This window comes from Artemia sp. Qi Xiang Cuo, chromosome 1 (assembly GCF_049724085.1).
Source record: "Artemia sp. Qi Xiang Cuo chromosome 1, ASM4972408v1, whole genome shotgun sequence".
Lineage (NCBI taxonomy): Eukaryota > Metazoa > Arthropoda > Branchiopoda > Anostraca > Artemiidae > Artemia > Artemia sp. Qi Xiang Cuo.
The window spans coordinates 44859746-44873882 of record NC_142794.1 but is presented as its reverse complement, the minus strand read 5'-3'; the positions used below and the strand labels follow the sequence as shown (position 1 = coordinate 44873882).

Here is a 14137-nt window from a genome sequence, read left to right as displayed (position 1 = left end):
CTTTGTTGTAGAAACTTAAAAAAAGGATCATTCGATTGGTAATTCATAGGGCTATTTCGCTTTTAATATTTCAAAAGGGATTAGAGGGCACCTAGGGCCCCCCCCACCATTCCCCCAAACACATCCAATCAAAATTTTGAGATAGCCATTTTGTTCAGCGCAGTTGATTTTCAGATAGAAAACATGATTTTGAGGAGGACAATCCCCCACAACACTCAGGGCAAGAGTTTTAAGTTATGCCATGGGGCCATATAAGGTTTTTATAGAAGGTGTTGTCAAAAAAACTTGAAAACACGCTCACTCGATTGGAAATTCAAAGAGCTAGTGCTCTTTTTAATAGTCAAAAATGATTGGAGGGCAACTAGCCCCCCCCTCCTACACCCATTATTCCCCCAAACACATCCAATCAAAATTTTGAGATAGCCATTTTTGTTTAGCGTAGTTGATTTCCGGATTGAAAATATCTTTTTGGGGAGGACAATCGCTCACAACCCTCGGGGCAAGGGTTTTATGTTATGCCCTGGGGGTATATAAGGTATTTATAGAAGGCGTTGTCGTAGAAACTTCAAAACAGGCTCATTCGATTGGAAATTAAAGGGCTAGTGCCCTTTTTAATAGTCGAAAGTGATTGGAGGGCAACTAGCCCCCCCCACGCCCATCATTTCCCCAAACACATCCAATCAAACTTTTGACATAGCCATTTTGTTCAGTGTAGTTGATTTTCAGATAAAAGAACATGTTTTTGAGGTGGACACTCCCTCACAACCTTCAGGGCAAGAGTTTTAAGTTACGCCCTGGGGCATATAAGGTTTTTATAGAAGGCGTTGTCGTAGAAACTTCAAAACAGGCACATTCAATTGGAAATTCAAAGGGCTAGTGCCCTTTTTAATAGTCGAAAGTGATTGGAAGCCAAATAGCCCCCCCCACGCCCATCAGTACCCCACACCCATCCAAACAAAATTTTGAGATAACTCTTTTGTTCAGCGTAGCTGATTTCCTGATAGAAAATATGTTTTTGAGGAGGACAATCAACCTAATCTCTCGTCACGGTTTCTAAGTTATTCTATTGGAGTATCTACTGTTTTTGTAGAAGACGGTTTCTTAAAAACATCAAGAAATGCTCTTTGGGCGGAAAACTTCAAAGGATAGTGCCCTTTTCAATTGACAAAACTGATATGAGGGCACATAACCCCCCTCTGACGCCCACCTTTTCCTCAAACACATGCATTCAAAATTTTAAGACAGCCATTTTATTAAACGTAGTTTTAAGTTCTGGAAATTAGGTCTTTGAGGATTACAACTCCCCCAAAACCCTCAGGGCAAGGGTTGTAATTTAAGGATTCTCCGAATCCTTGATATTATTTCTTATGGAAGGGATGCTTGTATAAACTTTAGAGAGGGCTCATTTGATTGAAAATTGAAAGTTCTTGTTCACTTTTTAAGAGTCAACAGAGATTGAAGGGCAACTAGCCCCTCTCCCTGCTCCACGCCCTAAATTCATCAGATAAAAATTTTGAGATAGACATTTTGTTAAAATAGTTCAAAGTTCTGATAACAAAAAACTCCGGTGTCGACACAGCCCACTATGGCCCAGGGGTAGGCGTTGTAAGTTATGCCCTGGGGCATAACTTATTAAAGGGGGTTTATAACTTATGGGAAGGGGTTTTTGTATGGGAAGAACACATAGGAAATCTATTATAATTATCTAATTATAAGGTTAAAATACATACTCTGTGATAGATGCAAAATTGCTTTGGCACACAAATTCCTATTAAGGTCAATTCCAAACAGTCGTGATCCCTTTGTGTCAGCAAGTGAAATGGTCTAAATCCCCTTATTGGAGCTATTTTTTCAATCCATTTATTGTTGTCAATCACTGTCCACAAGTTATGAGAGCTGTCTATAGTTCATATATATGGTTTTTACCAAAGAGGTAATCGTATAGACTTTGAAAAAATCCTCATTCGATTTAAATTGAAAGTTCTAGATCCGTTTTTTAAGGTCAAGAATAATCGGACAGTAAGCATCCCCCTCCCATGCCATAAAAAATTGAAACTTTTTGCAATCAAAAACGAAAAAAAATCCATTAAAAAAAACTTTCTGACAAACAAGTTTTGCAAAGAAAAGTAAAGGCCATTATATACTTAAGATCAGGATATAAAAATACTTTTTAAAATTAAAAATAAAAACGACCAGAAATTACTATTAAAGAATAAATGAAACCCAAAAAGAAAAGAAATTAAATAAACAATCACAGCAAAAAACATACAACAAGTAATAATATAAATGAATAAATAGATCTTAAAGCGAGTAATGCTTAGACTAAACAAGAAAATTTATGTTGAAACAAAAAAAAACAGTTTCCTATGGAAGTATGAATGAAACTTCAAACAGACACAAATTAAACAAAGTATCAATGTAAACAAACATAAAATAGATATTAATGTAAATGAGTAACTAAATCGTAAGACAAGTGAAACTTAGATTGAGTATACAAATCCAGTTTGAATCGAATAAAAGTAACTACAAACTAGAGTTTGGGTATTGCCTCACTGCAATAGCCTAAAACCTACTGCGTCATTAGCGCTTTACTGAAAACAATTCTTTGAAATATTTTCACTTTTGTAACTTTAAGAAATCAAAAATTAATTAAGATTTTAGGGAATAAATATCAGTATATGTATATTAAACAAACGGCTGAATTACACTGATATCGTTTCAAGAATCGTAAAATTTACTCGATTATCGATACTATTCCGATCTTTTGAAAAACCACAATCATCACGATTCCGATTCATCGTTCCATACTAGTATAGACCAGTTTCTTATGCAACCAAGATAGTACTGTACGCTAACTCTGGCTTCGATCAAACGACCGTTTGCGGAAAAAAAAGATAAACGAATAAATAACAGATTCTCACCTCCACAAGCAGCTGACAAGAGGTGGACCTGGTGTGAATCCGGCGAAAGATTTTCGTTGAAGAGCTTCTTTGAGCTGGAATACGTCCAAAAATAAATCGCTCTCGAGGGGGCAACACCCAGCAGTGTTGGACCAAGGCCCTTGAAGAGTGCCTGTGGCCCCTCTTGGCTGATAATATGCCTAAAAAAGACAAGCACTTGTTCTTTGAGCTCTATGCTTAAGAGAAAACATCGTTCATTTTCCTAGTATTTATAAGAAAACTTACTAGCCATGATCAGTCGCAATTTTCAACGCACTAACAATGCTCTGTCTTCATCCTATCCATTATGACAACAACCACTGTTCCAACAAGCTACGTCTGCGACGACGAGGGGGGTCTTAGGGCCCGTATCTCTTTCCTAAAATTGTTTGGCAATTGTTCGTACCATTTAACATATTTTCAGCATAAGTTGCCTTTTGACACCGCCCAGATAAATAAATTTCTGAGTTATATACCTGATTCGAATGAACAAATAAACAGGTCCAACTGAATATTTTATTAGATTTCTTATCCTTAGAGTTAGTTCAGACATTTGGGGAAAACACAAGGGATTTCCTATAGGAAGAATAGGGAGAATGTTCACACGTATCCGAACTGCAAACATTGCCAAAATATTCAAACATCAGAAGTCATGACTGAAGATACAGACTTGGAAGTTGCTTTTTTAGCTTGTTGAGATCTCTTGTAGTCTGAACTTGAAGCACCATGCAAAAGTTGAAAATTCTTTACAAAGGCAATCAAATTGGGTATTTTATGATGCCTGACAATCGACATGTTTTTCAAATTTCAAAGATACCGCCACAAATTCCTGATCACTTCAGCCCTCCGTTAGGAAAAAGCAAGGAAAAAATCCAAACCATACTCCGAATGGGAATTACGAAACTCCCTATCGAAATTCCCATAGGAAGAATGGGAATTCCCAAACGTCTGAACTAACTCTTGTGTGTTTCTACTTTCTTCTGCAAGAACATCATTGACCAAGTTCGGATAGTTCGAGACCGATTAAATAGACAAGGAACTTTAGCAAGAAAAGGAAATCTGAACTCAAATGTACACTGAAACTTATGCAGAATTCTGAAAAACAAGTATTTTACTGAAACAGAACTTAATTGAGTTGTTTCACAAAATTCAAATCAAACAGTTCGTGGTAACGAACTGTAAGTAAGGAGCGACCCGGCTCAATGGTAACCAAAACTCTAAAAACCGGAATTTTGGTACCAATAGATACATCAAAAGAATCAGATTTTAATTTTGATTTCAAGTATATCAGTTTCATCAAGTCTAATCGTACCCATCAAAAGTTACGTGCCTGAGAAAATTTGGCTGATTTTTGAAAAAAGGGGAAAAGACCCTCTAAAAATTGTAGAACCTTAATGAACATCACACCATCAGATTCAGCATATCAAAGAAACCTACTGTAGAGGTTTCAAGCTCCTATCTACAAAAATGTGGAATTTTGCATTTTTTTTGCAGATCACGGGTGCGTGTTTATTTGTTTGTTTTTTCCCCAGGGGTAATCGTATTGACCCAGTAGTTGTAGAATATCGCAAGAGGGCTCATTGGAACGGACATTAAAAGTCCTAGTGCCCTCTTTAAGTGACAAAAAAAAATGGAGGGCAACTAGGCCCCCTCCCACTCTCATTTTTTCTCAAATTCACCCAATTAAAATTTTAAGATAATCATTTTGTTCAGCATAGTCGAAAATTTAATAAATATGTCTTTTACGATGACTTAATCCCCCACAGTTCCCAGGGGAAGGGCTGCAAGTTGTGAACTTTGTCCATTGCTTGCATATTGTATTGGTTATTGGGAAGTATACAGACATTTTCAGGAAGAATTTTTTTTTTGTGGGGGGGGGGGGGGGGGGGTGGAGGAGGGGGTTACTCGGGAGAATCTTTTCGTGGAGGATGTTTCCTTGGGGTAAGGGACATTTATATGAAGGGGGCGCCGAATTTCCCAGCATTATTTAAAAACAGATCAGAAATTAAATTTAAAAAAACAAGTTTTTTCAACTGAAAGTAAGAAGCAACATTAGAACTTAAAATGAACAGAAATTATTACGTATATGAGGGGGTCCTCCCCTAAGTCAATACCTCGCTCTTTATGCTATAGTTTTTTTTAGTGCTTTCAAAATGGCTATCTATTCTAATTAAACGGCATTTGTGATTCAGGGGTGTGTGAATTAAAATTTTTTTTAACTTTTAACGTAAAGAGCGTGGTATTTACTAAGGGGAGAACCCCATCATATACTTTACAAAATATACTTAATAAAAAAAAAACAATAAAAAAAAAACAAGCGATACAGCTCAAAAGTAAGCGAAAATTTTAAAAACGAAACTTTGATTTCAATAAATTTATCAAAATAATGTGCTTATAAGGATGATTCTAAATATATAAATTTTTTTAAGTTTAGTATTACTCATCAAAGGCTACGAGCCTGAGAAAATTTACCTGATTTTTTGAAGAGGGGGGAAACATCCCCCAAAAGTGAAAAAAAATTAATGAAAATTACTGTTAGATTCAGCATATCAGAAAACTTTGTAAAATAGGTTTCAAGCTCATATCTGCAAAAATCTGCAATTTTGTATTTATTTCCAGAAAAAAAATATCCAAAAATAGAAGTTCGTTACGTAAGTTAATTTGTAAATTACGTCGCAACCAAATTTAGAGACAGCCATTTAGCAAAAGAAAAGTAAAATTTGTATGCAAATTTTGTTTACTTATTCAATGACGGCGAGCAAAAATAAAAGCTGCATTAACTAAAAAACGATAAGAAATTAAATTAAAAAAACAAGTTTTTTTAACTGAAAGCAAGGGGCGACATTAAAACTTAAAACGAACAGAAATTATTCCGTATATGAAAGGGGCTGTCCCCTCCTCAATGCCTCGCTCTTTCCGCTAGATTTCGACTCTGTCTCACAACTTTATTTTTTAAAACAATAAAAAACTTTAGCGTAAAGAGCGAGGCGTTGAGGAGGGGACAGCCCCTTTCATATACGGAATAATTTCTGTTCGTTTTAAGTTTTAATGTCGCCCCTTACTTTCAGTTTAAAAAACTTGTTTTTTTTATTTAATTGTATACCTAAGGTTACCAGTATTATAGCCGGTAAAAGACCATTGAGAACCTTATAGTCTTTTCTTTTCTGCCGATTATTTAATAACTTTCGGCTTCTAACATAACATCCTGTTTAGGCAGCAATGCAGCTCAATAGTAACCGAAACTCTAAAAAACAGAGTTTTGATAACAAAAGAATCGATTTTTAATGTTGATTAAATAAATAAAAAACAAGTTTTTCAACTGAAAGTAAGGAGTAACATTAGAACTCAAAACGAGCAGAATTTGTTCCGTGTATGAAGGGGATTGCCCCTTCCTCAACACCTCGCTCTTTACGCTAAATTTTTTTCGTACTTTTAAAAAAGCTATTGAAACGGAAAAAAGCAAGACATTTAAAAAGAATTTTGTATAGGAATCCTGGCAAATTCCCCCAGTGTATAATTTCCCTGACAAGCTCACTCCCTGGAAACTTCCCTCCCCATAGATTCCCCCGTGGAAAAAAACCCAAGCAGAAAATTCCCCCACCCAAAAATGTATACATACTTCACAATAACAAATACTATGTGAAAAAAATGGGCAAATTTTATGACTTAAAGACCTTTCCCCTTGGGCGGTGGCTGGGGGGGGGGGGGTCATCTAATATTCAAAGGCGTAGATATTGGGCCTTTCAACTACGAAGAGCAAATTGGCTATCTCAAAATATTAATCGGACGACTTTGGAAAAAAGGGGCGGGGAGGGGGCCAGGCTGCCCTTCAATCTTTTTGGTCACTTAAAAAGCGCACTAGAACTTTTAATTTCCGTTCGAATGAGCCCTCTCACGATATTCTAGGACCACTGGATCGATACGATCAACCCCTGAAAAAAAACATCCATGATCTTTCTTCTGAAAAAAAATACAAAATTCCACATTTTTGCATATAGGAGCTTGAAACCATTACAATAGGGATGCCTGATACGCTGAATTGGATGGTGTGATTTTCATTAAGATTCTAATATTTTTAAAGGAAGTTTCCCCTTTTTTCATAAATCAGGTAGTCCTTTTCAAGCTTTTACACTCTAATCGGTATGATTGAGCTTAATGAAACATATATAGTTAAAATCAACATAATAAGCCAATTCTTTTTTATATATCTATTGGTATAAAATTCCCGTTACTTTTTAGTTTCGGTTACTATTGAGCCGGGACCCTCCTTACTTACAGTTCGTTACCACGAACTGTTTGATTCCAAATATATACAGTTTATTAAGTTTAATGTTACACATAAAAACACATAATGTTACACATATATGTAAAAATGTGGAATTTTGTAATTTTTGCCAGAAGATAGATCACGGATGCGTGTTTATTTACTATTATTTATTTTCTTCAGGGGTGATCGTATCAAGCCAATGATTTTAGAAGATCGGGAGAGGGCACAAAGTTTCTTCAACTGAAAGTAAGGAGCAGCATTAAAACATAAAAACGAACGGAAATTGTTCCGTAAATTATTAGTATTATTTATTGAAAGCCTGTCTTCATTCCAAAATAAAATGACGTAGCACTACGAAAAAAAAACAGAAATAAAAGCAAAGCAAAAGAGCACTATACTTTCTAGGACGGAAGACAATTAAAAAAAAAAGAAACAAAAAAAAAAATACAAAAAGAAAGAAGAACACAGGCACTTGTAACAAAAGCGAGAAAGAAGAGCTACAACAGCGTAACTTATGTTAGAAGGAGTTGTTTCCAAGCATGGTTTGAAATCTGGTTGTGTTTTTCTATATAAGTTTAGCAACAGCTATAGCAGGATCTACTATATGAAGACTCTTGATGAGCTTTGAACAGCACGTCCAAATTGAGTATCTCAGTAGATGTTTTGCAAAACAGAAGAAAGTGGAACATTTGATCATAATAACCTAAATACAAAAAAACGTATACTGTCATGGGACTGATGAGTTTTTGCCCATTTATTTTGAACAGTATTCCTGGAAAGGATTTCAGGTGTATGCAATTGGCTACTAATGAAAACTACTACAATATTATTCTAGGTATCAAAGAACAGAAATAGAAAAAGAAAGCTTTTACTATTTATCACAGCATTCACGTTCTCCCAGCTCAATAATAGTCAAGTAGACAAAAGCTATTCTTAGAAGTTAAGATTGATTTTGTTTGGAGGTAATTTACTATCTGTGCTTATGAAAGAACATGAGCATTGGAGCAAACCAAAGAAAGCAGAGAAAAAACTGCTTCCAATGATCCAATAGTTGTAAATAGAGCAACATGCCTGCTCAATCTCTGGAGAAGGAGACAAAGATTGCTGGAGTTAATGGAATGAATTTTGGCCCTTGGCTTAAAGTAAATTGAATTGGAGGTCTGCCATTCCTGACTGGCACAGGTTGGGTACTCACTATGCCTTCAGACACAGGGGGACCCTAGTAAGTAAGTCTTTAGGTGAAATGGGAAAATCAAGAGCATTACACTTCAATTTTACCAAGACAAAATTTGTATTGTAGAAAGATCAGCAACAGAAGAAGGAGGAGGGTTCCTTTTTCCCACTGGTATTTGATGCTTATGCTCCTTCTCCTAGAGCTCTGAACATGTTAGCCTCACTGCCAATAACCAGTCATTGTTATCTTCAAGTCTAAACTTATTAGCCTCTATTCAAACCTTTATCAAGTTAAATATAGTATTGCAAACTTACTTGATGCATGATGCAAGTCCCATCCTCTGTTTGACAAGGGAGACCTCTGTGAACACCTCTGCTGGCGACTGCATCCCTTGCAGCTTGTACCCAGATTGAAAGAAAACTGAAGTCTTGTTTTTAAAGCCTGGACATTCAGTAGAGACATTTCCTGCTGTAATACCAGGGAATGAAAGGACATTTTGAGGCAATGTTAAAACAGTCTGAAATGGCCTCTTTAAAATGTTCACTGAGATTGTTTTCACTTTCTTCTTTTCAACATATTCACTTGAACCAGACGATTGTAGTCGAGTTTTAACCACTTCTAAAGGACAAGTAAGGATTGCCCCAATAGTTCCAGCAACACTACAGTAACAAAAAAGCTTGTTTTTAATTGTGTTTGACATTGAGAAAAGAAAAAATAAAGAAACAACATTGCATGATTCAAATAAAAAGTCATTTGTTAGGAAATGGAGAAAACTATTTCTTTCTTACTAATATCAATAAATGAGGTATGCATATGTTTGCAATAACATATCAGGCATTCAGAAATGGAGAATATTTCTTATGAATATCAATAAATGAGATATGTGTAAGTCTGCAATGACATGTGAGATGTGTCATTGACATCTTTTAAGAGAGTATACTTGTATATATTTTTGAAGATATTAGTTTAGAGTAAGACATTTACCAGATGAAGGTTACAAAAATAGGATTGAAATTATGTCAAAAGACAATGAACTATGAAATTGACAATGAAGTACAGAGCATTTGAAGCTAGGAAAAATTGCAGCTATATGACTACTTTTAATTCCCTTTGTTCACATGCACTGACTGGTTTTTTTCTTTTAGATATGTGGCTTCCAATAAAAGAAAAATACAAAAACGTCCAGGTTTTTACTGAGAGTTTTAGATCCTTGCCTGAAGAGAGACACAAACAGACAAAATGAAAACAAAAAAACATTACAAAAAAAACTAGAAACTTTTCATTCACTTGCAAATGAGGGGCAAAAAAGCTAAAAAAAAAAGAAAAAAAGGGACAATCATTCTCAGAACTATTTATCTACCATGGTAGCACTGAGGCAAATTGACAGTGAGGGTGTTTAGTTATACAAAGAACAAACATGATTGAAATTAAATAGTGCTAACTCTCATTGATGTCAACTATTTTTCACCTTTTTCCAAAGTATGGGATGTCTTTTGAACAAACTAATTGTAGGGAGGGGAGAGGCTAATTCCAACTTTTCACCACCCATTTTCAATATTGGTGTTGTGTCATCCTTGTTACCCTTGCCAGTTTTGTTTCTCATGCCAATCCAATACGGTTTTAAGAAGTGCTCTTATATTAGAAATTCAGTTTACATCCTCTAAATCCCACAACAATACTATAGTATATTCTCCCCTTTACTGCAAAATATATGGGTATGCACAGACCTAACCTTCCGAGGGGGGGGGGTATTGCTATAAGAACAATTTTTCCAGAAGGACTGAAAATTTTATAAAAATGAATTCTTTACAATGGTGCCTTTCAGACAGGGAATACTTCCGGATCAAGGGAGGGGAAATCCAGAGTTTTGTATCCATTTTTTGATTGGTCTTATAGGAGTTATTATGTAATCCAAAGTACAAAAACCCTCTTACTCATCAAGTGACCCTAAGTCTTAAAAATCTATCTCTGTTCTACCTGCTCTCAGTAAAGTCCTTGAAAGGATCTTTCTATCAAGAATAGAATTTTTTGCTGAAATTAATAATCTCCTTCCAAAAGAACAAACAGTGTTCAGAAAAGGATATAGCACCATGGACCGCATTACCTACTTGGGAATTGAGGTTAGTAACACCCTTAAAAGCAGACATTTCACTATGGCTGTCCTGCTTGACTGGTCTGATGCCTATGGTATTTTGATTAGATTCATTTTTAAAATAACTTCATAAATTGAATCAACATTTAAATTTCCATTGTTCCTATTAATTGAAAAAATTCTAATTATATTTTCATTTCTCTGGCTTCCCTAACTCATTGCATAAAACCTTTATTGTAAGAAATTAATTTAAAAAAAAACTTTTTACACAAAATCAGTTTTTCAAAAAAAAGTAAAGAACTCCATTAAACCAAAAATGAACAAAATAAAATCAAGCATACAACTACCACAAACCAGTATCAATAAATAAATGAAACCAAAACAAACAGAAATTAAAATAAATAACAGAGTCAAACTCAAAACGAGCAGAAATTAATATGAGTAGGGTTCTAAACCCCAGGCTTTCTAAAAGCCAGAAAGGGCTGTTATTTCTAAAAGGGCTGTTATTTTAATCATCTTTGTGCTAAGATCTTACATCTTTTGACAAAGAATGCTTAAAAGTGAATCTTAGCACTAAGGTCTTACATCTTATAGGCTAGTGTTCTTTTGCAAATTTCTTTCATCATTCTGCTCTGATCAGTGGTCTAAGAACAATGATGAGCATATCATCAAAGTTCTCTCATCATTGTTCTATATGGTAGAAAGATGGCATCTTTCACACTTTTTGCTAACATCAGTGAGCTGTAAGATCTTAGAACAAAGATGAATTAAAAGAATGGAAATCTTTGTAGAAAGATATGAGATCCTGAGGTAAGATCTTAGTGCAAAGGAACAGGCCTAATGACAAATGTAGATTATAATGCAAATACTTTGTTTAATACCTCCACTTGACTCTCAGTGCAGAATAAAACCAATAAAATATAAAAACCAAATGTTAAAACAAAACACAAAACTAAAATGAAGTGACCCTTTCAGAATAACAGTGAAAGGGTAACTGACTTACCTTTTCACTGTTACTCTGGAAGGGTCATCTTATTTTAGTTTTGTGTTTTGTTTTAACATTTGGTATTTTACTAGTCTTATTCTGCACTGAGGATGTTCAAGTGAAGGTCTTGATCAAAATATTTGTTTTATAATCTATGTTTTTCACTGGCTTGTATTATTACCTTAAATTACCTTAAATTTGCGATGTGCCCGATGAGCTGAGCCACCATCATCATTGACCGGCGTCTACAGGATTCGTCCTTATCGCTGGCTAGTGCGATTTAAGGTAATTTAAGGTAATATACATATGCTGATATTTATTCCTTTGAATCTTAATTAATTAAAGATTTCTTAAAGTTATAAAAATGAAAACATTTAAAAGAATTTTTTCAGTAAAGTACAAATTATATTGCATGGAAGGGGTGTTAGTTGCCTTCCAACCACTTTTGACTATTAAAAAAGGCACTACCCATTCCAATTTCCAATCAAATGAGCCCTTTTCAAAGTTTCTATGACAACTCCTTAGATACAAAGCGCCCTGATCTAGAAAAAAAAGAAAAGAAAATGTACTAACCCTTTCAACTTCCAATCAAATGAGCCCTTTTTGAAGTTTCTACAACAAAACTTTCTATATAAACCTTATATGCCCCCAAGGCATAACTTACAACCCTTGCCGTGAGGGCTCTGAGGGGGTTATTATCCTCAAAGACATAATTTCCAGAACTTTCAACTACATTGAACAAAATGGATATCTCAAAATTTTGATTGTATGTGTTTGGGGAAATGGTGGGCGTAAGAGGGGGGTTAGTTGCCCTTCAATCTCTTTTGACTATTAAAAAGGTCACTAAGCCTTTCAACTTCCAATTGAATAAGCCCTATTTGAAGTTTCTACAACATCACTTTCTATAAAAAAAAACCTTATATGCCCCCGGGGCATAACTTACAACAATTGCCCTGAAGGCTGTGGGGGGGGGGGGTATGCCATCCTCAAAGACCTAATTTCTGAAACTTTTGACTACATTGAACAAAATGGCTAAATTTTGATTCAATATGTTTGGGGAAAAGGTGGCTGTGACCGGGGGGTTAGCTGTCCTCAAATCACTTTTGACTAATTAAAAGGGCATAGATTATAAAACAAATATTTTGATCAAGACCTTCACTTGAACATCCTCAGTGCAGAATAAGACTAGTAAAATACCAAATGTTAAAACAAAACACAAAACTAAAATAAGATGACCCTTCCAGAGTAACAGTGAAAAGGTAAGTCAGTTACCCTTTCACTGTTATTCTGAAAGGGTCACTTCATTTTAGTTTTGTGTTTTGTTTTAACATTTGGTTTTTTATATTTTATTGGTTTTATTCTGCACTGAGAGTCAAGTGGAGGTATTAAACAAAGTATTTGCATTATAATCTACATTTGTCATTAGGCCTGTTCTTTTGCACTAAGATCTTACATCAGGATCTCATATCTTTCTACAAAGATTTCCATTCTTTTAATTCATCTTTGTTCTAAGATGTTACATCTCACTGATGTTAGCAAAAAGTGTGAAAGATGCCATCTTTCTACCATATAGAACAATGATGAGAGAACTTTGATGATATGCTCATCATTGTTCTTAGACCACTGATCAGAGCAGAATGATGAAAGAAATTTGCAAAAGAACACTAGCCTATAAGATGTAAGACCTTAGTGCTAAGATTCACTTTTAAGCATTCTTTGTCAAAAGATGTAAGATCTTAGCACAAAGATGATTAAAATAACAGCCCTATTGGCTTGTATTATCCTTGTTTCTCTTTACTGTTATTTTTGATGTCATGATTAGCCAGGGTGGTCTCAGAAATCATTTTCCCTAAGCTAGCTAGGCTACTTTTATTTGCTTAGCATGTTTCCATCAGAAGTGGCCAACCACTATGTATTTACCAATCTTAGAAATAAGGAAGAAGTAACTAAGCTGAAGGCTAACTAAGACCTCAAAAATAGAGAAGGAGAAAATAGACCAGCCTAGGCTATTTGAACTTAAACAGTCATTTTAGTGCGCACTGAAAAATCTTAAAATAGCAATTCTAGTAGCCTACTGGAACTGTTATCATTATAGTAGCATTAGCACTTCAATCTTACCCTCCTCCAACAAGATGTATCAAATTATCCTTGTCGCACATTACGATTAATGTTTTTCATTTTTTTTTTTACCAGATTGTTCTTTCTTTGCACTATTCTGACTGGCCAGAGTTGCCGAAAATTTTAATTAAGAACCGGTACAGATTATTCTGGGAGAGCTGCCAAGTCGCGTTTTGTATGCACAGCATTGCCTTGTAAAGACAGAATGCAGCTGCCAGAAGTTTTGCCTTGAACTTATTTCTGAAAGGCAAAGGAAATGGTACTTCGGTGCCCCCTAAAATAATTTGTTTGTTTTATAACATGGAAAAAGCTTTTTGTAGTCATTAGCTGTAGCTTTGAGTAAAAATAAACCTTGTTTTTTTTTTACAGTAAGTGCGTATTTGAAATGGAGACTGTCCAGGTGCCATCAGAGAGAAACCACAATTGAAAGTAACCCACTTGACAGGTGCGAAAACAAAACCTAAATGCCCCTTATTTTTCAAGGCTTTTTTTATTAAAAATAGTGTCACTCCAATTCATTTTCCACTTTCGACATTGTATCAAGGAGTAATATTTACTTAAC

The 14137-nt window shown here is 35.0% G+C and overlaps 1 protein-coding gene across 1 annotated transcript in view; it reads right to left on the bottom strand.

Annotated features, from left to right (window-relative positions):
* Positions 1-13661, bottom strand: part of Rim2 (replication in mitochondria 2) — an 80967-nt gene extending 67306 nt beyond the window's left edge. Inside the window, exons 1-3 of the mRNA XM_089107391.1 lie at positions 13576-13661; positions 8695-9039; positions 2922-3100 (exon numbers count right to left, since the gene is read on the bottom strand). Of these exons, the coding sequence (XP_088963517.1) occupies positions 2922-3100; positions 8695-9039; positions 13576-13616 (565 nt within the window). The 5' untranslated portion in view covers positions 13617-13661. The remainder of the gene's footprint in view (positions 1-2921; positions 3101-8694; positions 9040-13575) is intronic.
* Positions 13662-14137: the final 476 nt, after the last annotated feature.